The 14891-nt window shown below is 41.8% G+C and overlaps 1 protein-coding gene across 1 annotated transcript; it reads right to left on the reverse strand.

The window, feature by feature from the left end:
- Positions 1–3241: 3241 nt before the first annotated feature.
- LOC115134604 (guided entry of tail-anchored proteins factor CAMLG-like) lies at positions 3242–13309 on the reverse strand. The gene is made up of 4 exons (XM_029668763.2): positions 13001–13309; positions 7103–7566; positions 6881–6946; positions 3242–4639 (listed from the first exon to the last, which is right to left on the reverse strand). The coding sequence occupies exons 1-4, from the start codon at positions 13161–13163 to the stop codon at positions 4439–4441; spliced, it is 894 nt and encodes a 297-aa protein (XP_029524623.2). The 5' UTR covers positions 13164–13309; the 3' UTR covers positions 3242–4438.
- Positions 13310–14891: the final 1582 nt, after the last annotated feature.

The raw sequence follows: 14891 nt of genomic DNA on the forward strand, positions 1-14891 counted from the left end.
TCTGTATACATCAATGATGTCGCTCTTGCTGCTGGTGAGTCTCTGATCCACCTCTATGCAGACGACACCATTCTGTATACTTCTGGCCCTTCTTTGGACACTGTGTTAACCCTCCAGGCAAGCTTCAATGCCATACAACTCTCCTTCCGTGGTCTCCAATTGCTCTTAAATACAAGTAAAACTAAATGCATGCTCTTCAACCGATCGCTGCCTGCACCTGCCCGCCTGTCCACCTGCCCGCCTGGACGGCTCTGACAACTACAAATACCTAGGTGTCTGGTTAGACTGTAAGCTCTCCTTCCAGACCCACATCAAACATCTCCAATCCAAAGTTAAATCTAGAATTGGCTACCTATTTCGCAAAAATGCATCCTTCACTCATGCTGCCAAACATACCCTTGTAAAACTGACCATCCTACCAATCCTCGACTTCGGCGATGTAATTTACAAAATAGCCTCCAATACCGTACTATACAAACTGGATGCAGTCTATCACAGTGCCATCCGTTTTGTCACCGAAGCCCCTTATACCACCCACCACTGCGACCTGTATGCTCTAGTCGGCTGGCCCTCGCTACATATTCGTCGCCAGACCCACTGGCTCCAGGTCATCTATAAGTCTATGCTAGGTAAAGCTCTGCCTTACCTCAGCTCACTGGTCACGATAACAACACCCACCCGTAGCACGTGCTCCAGCAGGTATATCTCACTGATCATCCCCAAAGCCAACACCTCCATTGGCCGCCTTTCCTTCCAGTTTTCTGCTGCCAATGACTGGAACGAATTGCAAAAATCGCTGAAGCTGGAGACTTATATTTCCCTGGCTAACTTTAAACATCAGCTATTTGAGCAGCTAACCGATCGCTGCAGCTGTACATAGCCCATCTGTAAATAGCCCACCCAATCTAACAACCTAATCCCCATATTGTTCTTATTTACTTTTCTGCTCTTTTGCACACCAGTATTTCTACTTGCACATCACCATCTATCACTCCAGTGTTCATTTGCTAAATTGTAACTACTTCGCTACTACGGCCTATTTATTGCCTTACCTCAATGCCATTTGCACACACGGTACATAGACTTTCTTTATTCCCTGTTGTGTTATTGACTGTATGCTTGTTTATTCCATGTGTAACTGTGTTGTTTGTGTCGCACTGCTTTGCTTTATCTTGGCCAGGTCGCAGTTGTAAATGAGAACTTGTTCTCAACTAGCCTACCTGGTTAAATAAAGGTGAAATAAAAACAAAATAAATAAATGCATGCCGCAGGCATATCTGTGTCAGATGGTTACAGCGTCTGCTATACAGATATAGACATAGAGGCTAATTCATACATTTTCAATAAGTATATTTTGTATAAAGAGATGCATTATGTTGGTAGATTATAGGAGTAACTTCTGGTAGGCCTGAAACAAACTTCTTCACCTCAAGTTCAACTGATGGAGTGAGTTGGAGTGCCGGGATGCAATGCCTTCATATCATAGGCCTGCAGTTGCTAAAGCTTAATAATAGACACCATACCAAACCTTCACAAACTATTCTAAACTTTATTAGGGTAATATCAAAAGTAAGTCAAGCAATTGTTTATAAGGAAAATAAGAGCAAAATAAAAAAGAGCAAATGTAAACCAGGGGGAAAAAACCACACTTACTCTCCCGTGCCCAATAAAAAAAACACACCCAATCCTCCACAAAGCAAAAAACATTGTTTTGGACCACCTCCACCCGGTAAATATCGATCTGTCCCTTAGACAGTGCTAGCTACGCAACTAGAGATCCTGATTTGAGTCCAGGCTCTGTCGCAGCCGGCCGCAACCGGGGGACCCATGGGGCGGCGCAAAATGGGTTAGGGGGAGGGTTTGGCCGGCAGGGATGTTCTTGTCCCATCGCGCTCTTTAGCGACTCCTGTGGAGGGCCGGGCACAATGCACACCGACATGGTCGCCTGGCGTATGGTGTTTCCTCTGACACATTGGTGCGGCTGGGTTAAGCGGGCGTTGTGTCAAGAAGCAGTGCGGCGTGGCTGCGTTTCGGAGGACGCATGGCTCTTGACCTTCGCCTCTCCCAAGTCCGTACGGGAGTTGCAGTGATGAGACAAGACTGTAAATACCAATTGGATACTATGAAATTGGGGATAAAAAAAGGATTCCAAAAAATAATTAAATGCAATGAATAAAATTAAATGCAGTGATTGCCGAAATGATTCAGCAATCAGGATTTGAAAAACACAGTTTCCATCGTAATTTGTCACAATAAAGGAAGTTCTACATATGAAAAATCCACCCGTCTAACAGATAAAAACTTGATATTTTGAAAATGTCTCCTATATTTGCTGTTTCAATACACGTCGCAATTTGTTGTTGTTGCATCATTGCTTTTGTCAAATAAACCTGGGTCAAGGGAAACCTGCCTACTGATATCAACCCAAATGAACAAGGTCACATACAGTGCCTTGCGAAAGTATTCGGCCCCCTTGAACTTTGCGACCGTTTGCCACATTTCAGGCTTCAAACATAAAGATATAAAACTGTATTTTTTTGTGAAGAATCAACAACAAGTGGGACACAATCATGAAGTGGAACGACATTTATTGGATATTTCAAAAAAATTTAACAAATCAACTGAAAAATTGGGCGTGCAAAATTATTCAGCCCCCTTAAGTTAATACTTTGTAGCGCCATCTTTTGCTGCGATTACAGCTGTAAGTCGCTTGGGGTATGTCTCTTATCAGTTTTGCACATCGAGAGACTGACATTTTTTCCCATTCCTCCTTGCAAAACAGCTCGAGCTCAGTGAGGTTGGATGGAGAGCATTTGTGAACAGCAGTTTTCAGTTCTTTCCACAGATTCTCGATTGGATTCAGGTCTGGACTTTGACTTGGCCATTCTAACACCTGGATATGTTTATTTTTGAACCATTCCATTGTAGATTTTGCTTTATGTTTTGGATCATTGTCTTGTTGGAAGACAAATCTCCGTCCCAGTCTCAGGTCTTTTGCAGACTCCATCAGGTTTTCTTCCAGAATGGTCCTGTATTTGGCTCCATCCATCTTCCCATCAATTTTAACCATCTTCCCTTTATGTTTGAAGCCTGAAATGTGGCAAAAGGTCGCAAAGTTCAAGGGGGCGAATACTTTCGCAAGGCACTGCATGTACACTTAGCCTACATCTCAGGTCGAATGAAGCAGCACCATTGAGATAGGAGTTTGATGACTGACTGATCTAAAATCAACCAGAGACAATTGTGAAATGCTCCAAGGTTTTATTGGTTTAATACAGCATATTAATTCCAGTATGTTATTACCAGAAGCAACATTAGCTTCTCTATATCTTTGTGTTGATATCGATTTCAATATTTCACATGAAATAAATTATGAATACAGCATTTACACAAAAAAATATAAATTACAAAACATTATGTAAAGCAAGCAAGTAAAATAAATGTAAATCTGACAAACAAGATATCACACCAATGAAGTTATAGAAAACCTGTCTCAAACTGAATACATTCATTTGGGTGCAATGAGGGATTAACAGATGTAACATGCCACAGAGAGTTTGAGTGAGGCTGGGATAGCAATACATGACATTTCCACAATTAGAGTTATCCAGCACAGATATACAAGCTTATAAGATCCCACTGCTCCCACATTGAATAGCAGTGACAACACACACCTTCCAAAAAGACACTCCTAAGCCATCCTTTTAATTTTTAAATTGAACCTTTATTTAACTAGGCAAGTCAGTTAAGAACAAATTCTTATTTAGAATGACGACCTACCCCGGCTAAACCCTAACCCGGACGACGCTGGGCCAATTGTGCGCCGCCCTTTGAGACTCCCAATCACAATCACGGCCGGTTGTGATACAGCCCAGGATCGAACCAGGGTTTGTAGTGACGCCTCGAACACTGAGATGCAGTGCCTTAGACTGCTGAGCCACTCGGGAGCCCTATCCTTTTCCTAGCCCAGATTAAAAAGGTAAATGTAATAAGAGTTTAGACTCTAAGCATATACAAGGGTGAAAAAAAAATCATAGGCAATATTCAGAAAACCCTGAATGACAAATGCATCTCCTGTCATCCAAATGAGATAAATCAATTCACCAGAAACAAAACAAAAATGGCAAAGTAACTGGACCCCTTATATAAACATTGTAGAAAGCTAAATAAAAGGGAACTTAAAGCAGCTCCTATCGACAAGATGTCGTAGAGGGTCAGAACCCAAATGAATGTTATGTTACCTTGTTCAACCTGTTATTTCGGTCTTCTTCCCTTATCTACCTGCGGACATTGCACCTCGACCCTCTCTCCCCTATGGGATCTACTGACTCAGGAAGGGAAATGGTATGGAGAAGGAGGTAGGGTAAAGGATCAGTATCAGGGGTCAGCATAATGTCCACCTCTGTGACACCGCCATAGCACAGGGACTTCCTGTCCATCAAGGAGTCTCAGCCTCCTCTGGACCAACCAACAGCAGGATCTCGTGACTGAGGATGAATGTAAAGAAGTAGATACAGAGGTCAGCGAAGACGTCGCCCATCTTCTTGTAGGTGTCCATGGAGCGGTTGATGACCTCAGCAGGGATACCAGACAACAGGAGCGCGGCAGTCAGCACTGTAGTTTGCATCTTCTTCTCAACCTGGTGGATGACGGAAAGTTTTTACACGTGTATGTATGCACAATACACAGGTTATGACCATATATGCCTGACCCATTTGGTATACACTATATATACAAAAGTATGTAAAAACCCCTTTCAAAATTAGTGAATTCTGCTATTTCAGCACACCCGTTGCTGACAGGTGTATAAATCGAGCACACAGCAATAGAATCTCCAAAGACAAACATTGGCAGTAGAATGGCCTTACTGAGGAGCTCAGTGACTTTCTATGTGGCACCGCCATAGGATGCCACCTTTCCAACAAGGCAGTTCGTCAAATTTCATCCCTACTATTGCTGCCCCGGTTAACTATAAGTGCTGTTATTGTGAAGTGGAAACGTCTAGGAGCAACAACGGCTCAGCCGCGAAGTGGTGGACCACAAGCTCACAGAAAGGAACTGCCGAGTGCTGAAGCTCGTAAAAATGTCTATCCTGGGTTGCAAAACTCACTACTGAGTTCCAAACTGCCTCTGGAAGCAACGTCAGCACACTAACTGTTCGTTGGGAGCGTCATGAGATGTGTTTCCATGGCCGAGCAGCCTACAAGCCTAAAATCACCATGCGCAATGCCAAGTATCGGCTGAAGTGGTGTAAAGCTTGCTGCCATTGGATTGATGAATCATGTTTCACCATCTGGCAGTCCAACGGATGAATCTGGGTTTGGCGGAGAACGCTACCTGCCCCAATGCATAGTAACAACTGTAAAGTTTGGTGGAGGAATAATGGTTTGGGGCTGTTTTTCATGGTTCGGACTAGGGAAGGCCTTTTCCTGTTTCAGCATGACAATGCCCCCATGCACGAAGCGAGGTCCACTGTCAAGATCAGTGTGGAAGAACTTGAACGGCCTGCACAGAGGTACGGGATGAATTTGGATGCCGATTGTGAGCCAGGCCTAATCGCCCAACATTAGTGCCGACCTCACTAATGCTCATGGCTGAATGGAAGCAAGTCCTTGCAGCAATGTCCCAACTAGAGGTTGACCGATTAATAGGCATGGCCGAGTATTAGGGACGATTTCAAGTTTTCATAACAAATCGGTATTCAGCATTTTTGGACGCCATTTATGGCCGACTACCTGTTATGCGAGTGCAGCAAGGAGCCAAGGTAAGTTGCTAGCTAGCATTAAACTTATCTTATAAAAAGACAATGAATCTTAACATAATCACTAGTTAACTACACATGGTTGATGATATTACTAGGCTAACTAGCTTGTCCTGTGTTGCATATAATCAATGCAGTGCCTGTTAATTTATCGAATCACAGCCTACTTCGCCAAACGGTGATGATTTAACAAAAGCGCATTCGCGTCAGGGTATATGCAGCAGTTTGGGCTGCCTAGCTCGTTGCGAACTGTATGAAGGCCATTTCTTCCTAACAAAGACCGTCATTCATTTGCAAGAATTTTACATAATTATGACATAACATTGAAGGTTGTGCAATGTAACAGCAATATTTAGACTTAGGGTTGCTACCCGTTCGATAAAATATGAAACGGTTCCGTATTTCACTGAAAGAATAAACGTTTTGTTTTCGAAATGATAGTTTCCGTATTTGACCATATTAATGACCTAAGGCTCATATTTCTGTGTGTTTATTATATTACAATTAAGTCTATGATGTGATATTTGATAGAGCAGTCTGACTGAGCGATGGTAGGCAGCAGCAGGCTCGTAAGCATTCATTCAAACAGCACTTTCCTGCATTTGCCAGCAGCTCTTCGCAATGCCTGAAGCACAGCGCTGTTTATGACTTCAAGCCTACCAACTCCCAAGATTAGGCTGGCAATCATATAGTGCCTATAAGAACATCCAAAAGTCAAAGGTATATGAAATAGGTCTGGGAGGAGATCCCTCAGGAGACCATCCGCCACCTCATCAGGAGCATGCCCAGGCGTTGTAGGGAGGTCATACAGGCACGTGGAGGCCACACACACTACTGAGCCTCATTTGGACTTAAGGACATTACATCATTTAACAAAGTTGGATCAGCCTGTAGTGTGGTTTTCCACTTTAATTTTGACTCCAAATCCAGACCTCCATGGGTTGATAAATTTGATTTCCATTGATCATTTTTGTGTGATTTTGTTGTCAGCACATTCAACTATGTAAAGAAAAAAGTATTTAAGAATATTTCATTCAGATCTAGGATGTGTTATTTTAGTATTCCCTTTATTTTTTTGAGCAGTGTATTAATGCCAAAAGATGAAGCGGTATCTCTTACCTTTGGAAAATATTTGTACAACCCCATGTATGCCAGTTCGAGGGTGAGGAATGGTGCGAATATGGACTGCAAAAGGGAAGAGTAGCCTAGTTAATGAACTGCTTCAACAAATCCTTACTCTCATATTACCATAGATAATGCATAATCTAAAACAGAGTAAGTCAGTGGTATTAAACTAAAAGCTCTCAAGGGAAGAGACAACACTTTTCTGATCAGACTCACCAGATACTTGCAGACAAAAACCCTGACAAAGATAGCAAGGAGGACACTGCCAACCAGCCTGAAGAGCCTGAAGGAGTCCAACTCATCTGGGTCAGAGCTAGCTACCTCCTGGGCTTGTTTCTCATTGGCCAGTTGGCCTCTGAGCTTCATGGCATCATCAAAGCGGGACAGGTACTTCTGCAACCCTCTGCGTGGGGATCCGGAGTGGCTGGGCTCATCAGCTGCTAGCTGGGCCTCTCCGCGTGGCCTCTGACGGACGCCCGGTGTCACATCCTTGTCCACACCGCCACCCAGCACCTCGCTGGTGTCTGGCAGGGGATATCCTGGGAGATCACTGTGGGGGTGGCTGCTGCCTACTGCCTCTGGGAGGAATGGAGACAGTCTGGGGGAGGGGTATGTTGACCACGAGTCGCTCCTGTCCAAGTCCAGATGGAACATGGGTGCCGTAACACTTCTGGATGATCCTGTTGGGACAAGGTCGGGATTGACATGACATTGTCAGTGTAACGGATTAGGCTAAGTTGATTTATATGTGATATCCATATATAGAATCTCTATGGTCATATATTGAATGCAAATCGGTAAGCTAGTTAGATAATACAGAAGAGCGCTGAATTGTCACGACTACAGCACATTTCACACTGATGTTTATTTTCTAGCGCACTGCATCATGGATGAATAGCAGTGTGTGGGTAAAATCAACGGGGAAGCCAAGCCAGGAAAAAAGCCTTAATACAACCTGGTTTGTGATAATTGCTCTAGAACAATAAGAAGAAAGTGGCAGAGAGCAACAGAGAGAAACACTGCCATATAAAAAGGCAGTAACTGCTCATAGCGTGGAATTGAGAAAAATTACTTTTATTTACCTTGGTTTCATAGTAACCTTGTGCAGTTCCTGCTAACATGACCCCCATTTTCTCCAAAACACAAGAGGCAGGAAACTTGTCCACATAATTAAGCATTTATTTAATGTAGCAAAAATGAGTTAATGTAATTTTTGACCAAATGAGCAGTTACTGCCTTTTTGCTTGGTAGGGCAGAACATGTTTCTGGCGAAGTCCACAAAACATATTGCATGTAACAAACAGTTACATGACCTACAGCATGGTCAAGCAAGCTTGGAGTTTTTGTTGTCCTAGGTTATCTGGCTAAAATGCTTGCTTGCTAGCCTAACTTCTTTTCATGGACAACGATGAGCCAGGCGAGCTAGTTAACATTAGCCTACTAAACCTAGCTACATATTGAACTTCCATCCTCTCAGGCCAAGGGCACAACAATGTATGAATTTATGGTTTGATCAGAATCTCCGTTATAACCATTGGCCAGTATGGAGAACTAAGTAAAACCCCAAGTCCAAATCTACATACATGGCTAATTTAGGAAAAATACAATAAAAGCTAGCTACCCACTGGAGGACAATAACACAACGAGATGCAACAATTCAAGTTCTGTCAATGAGGTTTGGCTTCTGATGTGATGTGATTGGTGTGAATCCAAATCCAATCTGGCTTCCCTTGACACGTGTTTTTGGTGCACCAGGAACATTCACAGTTGAGCTCATTGATTGGCTATTATTTTATAAATTATTTTTATAAATGCAATAAATTCCACAAATTAACAAGGCACACCTGTTAATTGAAATGCATTCCAAGTGACTACCTTATGAAGCTGGTTGAGAGAATGCCAAGAGTGTGCAAAGCTGTCATCAAGGCAAAGCGTGGCTACTTTGAAGAATCTCAAATATAAAATATATTTGGATTTGTTTCACACTTTTTTGGTTACTACATGATTCCATGTGTTATTTCATAGTTTTGATGTCTTCACTATTGTTCTACAATGTAGAAAATAGTACAAATAAAGAAAAACCCTTGAATGAGTAGGTGTGTCCAAACTTTTGACTGGTACTGTTCTGAGACGAGAGAGGTGCCGTTTCGTTCACTCGGATGCTTTCTCTGGTGAGATACATTCAGCCTCTTGTGAATTGAGAGACAAAAATATCAATAATTTAGTATATTTTTTTCTTAGTACATTGGGGGAAGCCTGGCTTCCCTTGGAATCCATGAATACATGCCACTGGTTCATAGTAGCTAGCAGACTGTAGAAGGGTAATGTGAATTTTTGACCAACCTTCTCAATGAGAAGATTTGAAATTGTCAAGATGGCAGCGTAAACATTGTTTGATTACTTCATGGAGCAAAACATTTTAATTTAATAACAGAGCATTTTCTAAATTCAAACGAATCCCCTGCAACTAAACATGGAAGTTTAGAAGATATTAGGCAGATTTCCATTGACCTACATTTAATTCTAAATGCCTACTGCTTGCAAAACCTATTTAAAAAAAACATCTAATAATGTTTCTATACAGGACAAGGATTGTCCTGATTTTCAAGAATGGCTGCTGAATTGCTTCGCCTTTTATGGCTGGCAAGTTTCACCATCCAATTATTTCAGATCTACAGGAGTGCAAGTTTCACCATATGACAGTTGTGGCAGCTACATCATGGCACAGACCGTGGCGATACTTTGGAACATGATCATTATTAGAATATGGCAAATATTGAAAGAGAATTGTGCCAAGGAGATGGCTGCCATTTTACGTTCCTGTAACCAATTGTAATATTGTGTATGTTTTTTTTGCAACTTATTTCGTACATAATGTTTCTGTCACTGTGATGAGCGATTACTCATCCCGTACTGGAGGGATACTTTTTCTTCAACGAGTTGGACGGGAAGGATTTACTTCAGATGCCCGACAAGGCCCTCATCCCTGTCATTCGCAGCAGAAAGAGATGGAGGTATCGAGAACGAAGGTCCGGGTGCCTTGTAAGGATCTGTTGCCAAAAGAGGGTAATCTACCTTTACCATCGGCCTTATTAGCCAACGTACAATCAATCGATAATAAAATAGCCAAACTACAATCACGTATATCCTACCAACGGGACATTAAAAACTGTAATATCTTATGTTTCACCGAGTAGTGGCTGAACGACGACACAAAAAACATACAGGGTTTTAAGCTTTTCGGCAGGATAGAACAGCAGCCTCTGGTAAGACAAGGGTTGGCGGTCTATGTATATTTGTAAACAACAGCTGGTGCACGAAATCTAAGGAAGTCTCGAGGTTTTGCTCGCCTGAGGTAAAGTATCTCATGACAAGCTGTAGACCACACTATTTATCAAGAGAGTTCTGTATTTTTTGTGGTTGTCTAAATACCACCACAAACCGGTGCTGGCACTAAGACTGCACTCAATGAGCTGTATACGGCCATAAGCAAACAGGAAAACACTTAGCCTGTGACGGCGCTCCTAGTGGCCGGGGACTTTAATGCAGGGAAACTCTAAATCCGTTTCACCTCATTTCTACCAGCATGTTAAATGTGCAACCAGAGGGAAAAATAAAACTCTAGACCTCACCCTCTTCTATACCAGGCGGTGTCAGATGAAGGCCCTAAGACTCCAGCCACCCTAGACGTGGACTGTCCCCAAGCCATACGACTCTTGAACAGCTTACCGGAACAGGTTACCCAGACCACTCTTTAATGCTGCTGCTACTCTGTTAATTATCTATGCATAGTCACTTGAATAACTTTACCGACATGTACATATTACCTCAATTGCCTGGACTAACCGGTGCCTCCACACTTTGACTCTGTTCCCGGTACCCCCTGTATATTGCTATTGTTATTTTACTGCTGCTGTTTAATTATGTTACTTTTATTTGGTATATTTTTACTTAACAATTTTTCTTAACTTCTTAAAGTATTGTGGGTTAAGGGCTTGTAAGCATTTCACTGTAAGGTCTACACCTGTTGTATTCGGCGCAAATAAAATATGATTTATTAGTCAGTTACTGCATTCTATCCATGCTGGCTTTGGCAGGCTACCAGAGACATGAAACAGATGTGGGAGGGTTGTCGTCAATTTACCTATATTGGTAATGGAAGCACTTCAACCACTACATTTTTATTAGACAACATATTACAAAAAAAAATGTAAAGGTGTGACTTCATTACGTCCAGGTGTTTTTATAGACACAAGATAGGGTGCATATCCATTTTAACTATCTATTTTCTATGCAAACTTTATAAATGGTCCAACTCAATGAGTTATTAAAACATTTAAATGCACCCCCCTCCCCAATGTAAAAAATATTTTCACACAAGCCTCTCCTTGTATTGTAAAATAAATTACATTAATTTCAATTAACAATACCTGCTGTATTGACCCTGTGTTAATAAACATGCCACTCCAGCATGCTTTTGTGACACAGTCGAAGGCACGCAGGGCTACAGGCAAGAAGGTGGAGGTTTCGCCCACCAACACAGACAAGTTCACTCTCCTGTTTCATTACACTACAATCAGAGCTGGCTGCAGACAATGATCAGCTTGGAGGAAATCCGATCTCGACAAACAGAAAACACATCCCTCCCTACCTTGTAGGCTTGCCCAGTATCGAAGGCTTGGTTTGACAATCTCCGAATGTCATTAAACGTTTGGTGTTTTGTCTCTTTCCATTCATCAATTGGCCACTGCACAGTTCAGATTGCTTTTATTTGTCAGTTTAAAAAAATACATATATTCACAAAAAAAATTCAAGTGACCGGGATTGAAGTTCAATACGGGATTGCACAATAAAAATCAGGGGACTAATTTGTGGTCCCCATTTTTTACGTAAATATATATACAATTACATAGATACAGACACATTGCAGACATAGACAAAAAAATGCCCAACCTCCAGATGAGTATGAGGGGGGGTTCAAGTACAATTCTTACAAGCTTGTTTGGCTGGTAGCTTATTCTTTAAATGTTTGGGGCTGCTGGTGAACCATGATGTGCAGACATAAGCAACGTGACACTGGCCTATAGGCTTAGGTGTCGATTGTATGATATGAATAGTTTAATACATATACTGCCTATGTAAAAGGAAGGGAAGCTTAGGCTTAACCCCAGATATATAGAGATATGTAAAGGAATAGAAGTTTAGGCTTAACCCCAGAGATAGAGATATGTAAAGGAATAGAAGTTTAGGCTTAACCCCAGAGATAGAGATATGTAAAGGAATAGAAGTTTAGGCTTAACCCCAGATATATAGAGATATGTAAAGGAATAGAAGTTTAGGCTTAACCCCAGAGATAGAGATATGTAAAGGAATAGAAGTTTAGGCTTAACCCCAGATATATAGAGATATGTAAAGGAATAGAAGTTTAGGCTTAACCCCAGATATATAGAGATATGTAAAGGAATAGAAGTTTAGGCTTAACCCCAGATATATAGAGATATGTAAAGGAATAGAAGTTTAGGCTTAACCCCAGAGATAGAGATATGTAAAGGAAGAGAAAGGGAAACAGAAAAGGAAGGGAAGTTTAGGCCTAACCCCAGAGATATAGAGATATGTAAAGGAATAGAAGTTTAGGCTTAACCCCAGATATATAGAGATATGTAAAGGAATAGAAGTTTAGGCTTAACCCCAGAGATAGAGATATGTAAAGGAAGAGAAAGGGAAACAGAAAAGGAAGAGAAGTTTAGGCCTAACCCCAGAGATATAGAGGTATGCTGGTGGCATGCTACGACACTCACAGTAAATTTCGATCTGTCCCTTAGGTTTCTGGCTTTCAAGGGGGTTTTCTAAGCCACTGTGCTTCTGCATTGCTTGTTCTTTTGGGTTTTAGGATGTGTTACTGTATAAGCACTTTGTGACAACTACCAATGTAAAAAAAGGCTTTATAAAAAAACGTGATTGATTGATCTAAAAACGCCTATCAGCCAGCTGGAAAAGAGTAACGATCTGACTGTCCATTGAAGCTAGCTGCAAGCTAATATAAGCCATCAAGCTAAACAATTCGCTGGTCTCATCAGCGAGTAAACCATTGACCACCACTTAGGTTTTCCTTACCGTCGTTTTCAGTTTCAGCTTTGGTGAAACCCACAATTCTGTTCATTCTGTCTTCAGAATTCATGAGCAATTTTCGTCTCCGAATTTCTGCTCTTCTTTGCGCAGAAGAAAGACAGGTTTTCTCTTCTGGTGTATTTAGACTAGTGTCATCTGGACACTGCATGGTTTCAGAAATATTACGATTATTTCATATACAAGACACAATATTCTGATCGTGTAGACAAATTCTTAGATTATTGCATTTTACTGCAGCCGGATACAACAGAATGGGGCCTGCCTGTATATTGTCTGTGTAGCGCGCACGTTGATGATCTCATCATCTACGTAAAGCCAAAAGGTTCAAATCGTTTTACACGTCTTAACATTTGTAATGATCTTTTTTTTTCACTTGCTTTTTTTCAAGTGTCAAAAGTCATTTTTACACCTGTTCTTTACACCTGTCCAGTGCGTATTTACAGGTGATTAAAACGCTTTTTATAGTCATTTTTACATATATTCATTACACCTGTCCAGTGTGTATTTACAGGTGATTAAAACGCTTTTTATAGTCATTTTTACATATATTCATTACACCTGTCCAGTGTGTATTTACAGGTGATTAGAACGCTCCTTATGGTCATTTTTACATATATTCATCACACCTGTCCAGTGTGTATTTACAGGTGATTAGAATGCTTGTTATAGTCATGTTTATATACTGTATATTCATTACACCTGTCCAGTGTGTATTTAAAGGTGATTAGAACGCTCCTTATGGTCATTTTTTACATATATTCATTACACCTGTCCAGTGTGTATTTAAAGGTGATTAGAACGCTCCTTATGGTCATTTTTACATATATTCATTACACCTGTCATGACACCTGGAGATGGGGGCTTAAACCCTGAAACCCTGAAGGGGTGGGGGCAACCCCCCCAGAGCTGACCAAGGCCACCAGGGGACCCCACTACATCCAGCCAGCTCCCTGTGGGGGGGGGCTAAATTCGACCGGGGGGCAGCCCCCATCTATGGCAACCGGGGGCTCCAACACATAAACCCAGCTCCCTTCCCCAGGGAGGTTACCTGACCCCTGCCAGTGCCCATTGGGGGCAACACTACATCCAGCCTGCTCCCTGCCCCAGGGGTATCGCGGGAGAGGGTCAGAGAGAGCAGAGGCCGACCCAGGGAGCTGGGCCGGAGATGGGCCACACCCATGACCAACAGGGGGCACCACTACATCCACCTAGCTCCCTGCACTAGTGAGATCGGAAGAGAAGGCCAGAGAGGGGGGCCAACACCTGGAGAGTGGGGCCAACACCAGGAGAGTGGGGCCGAACCCCACCCACGACCACCAGGGGGCACCAATACATCCACCCAGCTACAGAGAGAAATAGTAATGGCGTCTTTTTGTAGGGACTAACTCCACCATGGTTCGATAGCCTGGTGTAATGAATGCCGTTTTTGTAGGGTTTTTTGATTATGGCCAAAAACTACTTATTTGGTAAATACAGGCTTAGGAAATGTTATACATTTTGTTCTATGAGATCATCTTCATCAGTTAATTTTAAGCATTTATGTATTGAAAAAAGCACATAAAGGTCATGTTAAATGACTGATCTTATATCATGGAAGAAAACGTAAAAGATCTCCTAAGGCCATCTTAACCTCGTCTCAAGGCCGTCTTAACCTTTCTTTCTGCCTTTTTTTGTCATATGTCATATTTCCACCATTATTACATTTACATTTGAGTAATTTATCAGCTGCCTTGGTAATATTTTGCTAAATACATATAACTCACATCTCTGGGCCATCTTTTAGCATTTTCCTCATAGTGACACATGTTTTTTGCCTTTGTTGGTCTAATTACACCAATTTCTATTCCTTTATGGCATTGAAAAATATATTCAGTTC

Source organism: Oncorhynchus nerka, linkage group LG9a (assembly GCF_034236695.1).
Source record: "Oncorhynchus nerka isolate Pitt River linkage group LG9a, Oner_Uvic_2.0, whole genome shotgun sequence".
NCBI classification, from domain to species: Eukaryota; Metazoa; Chordata; class Actinopteri; order Salmoniformes; family Salmonidae; genus Oncorhynchus; species Oncorhynchus nerka.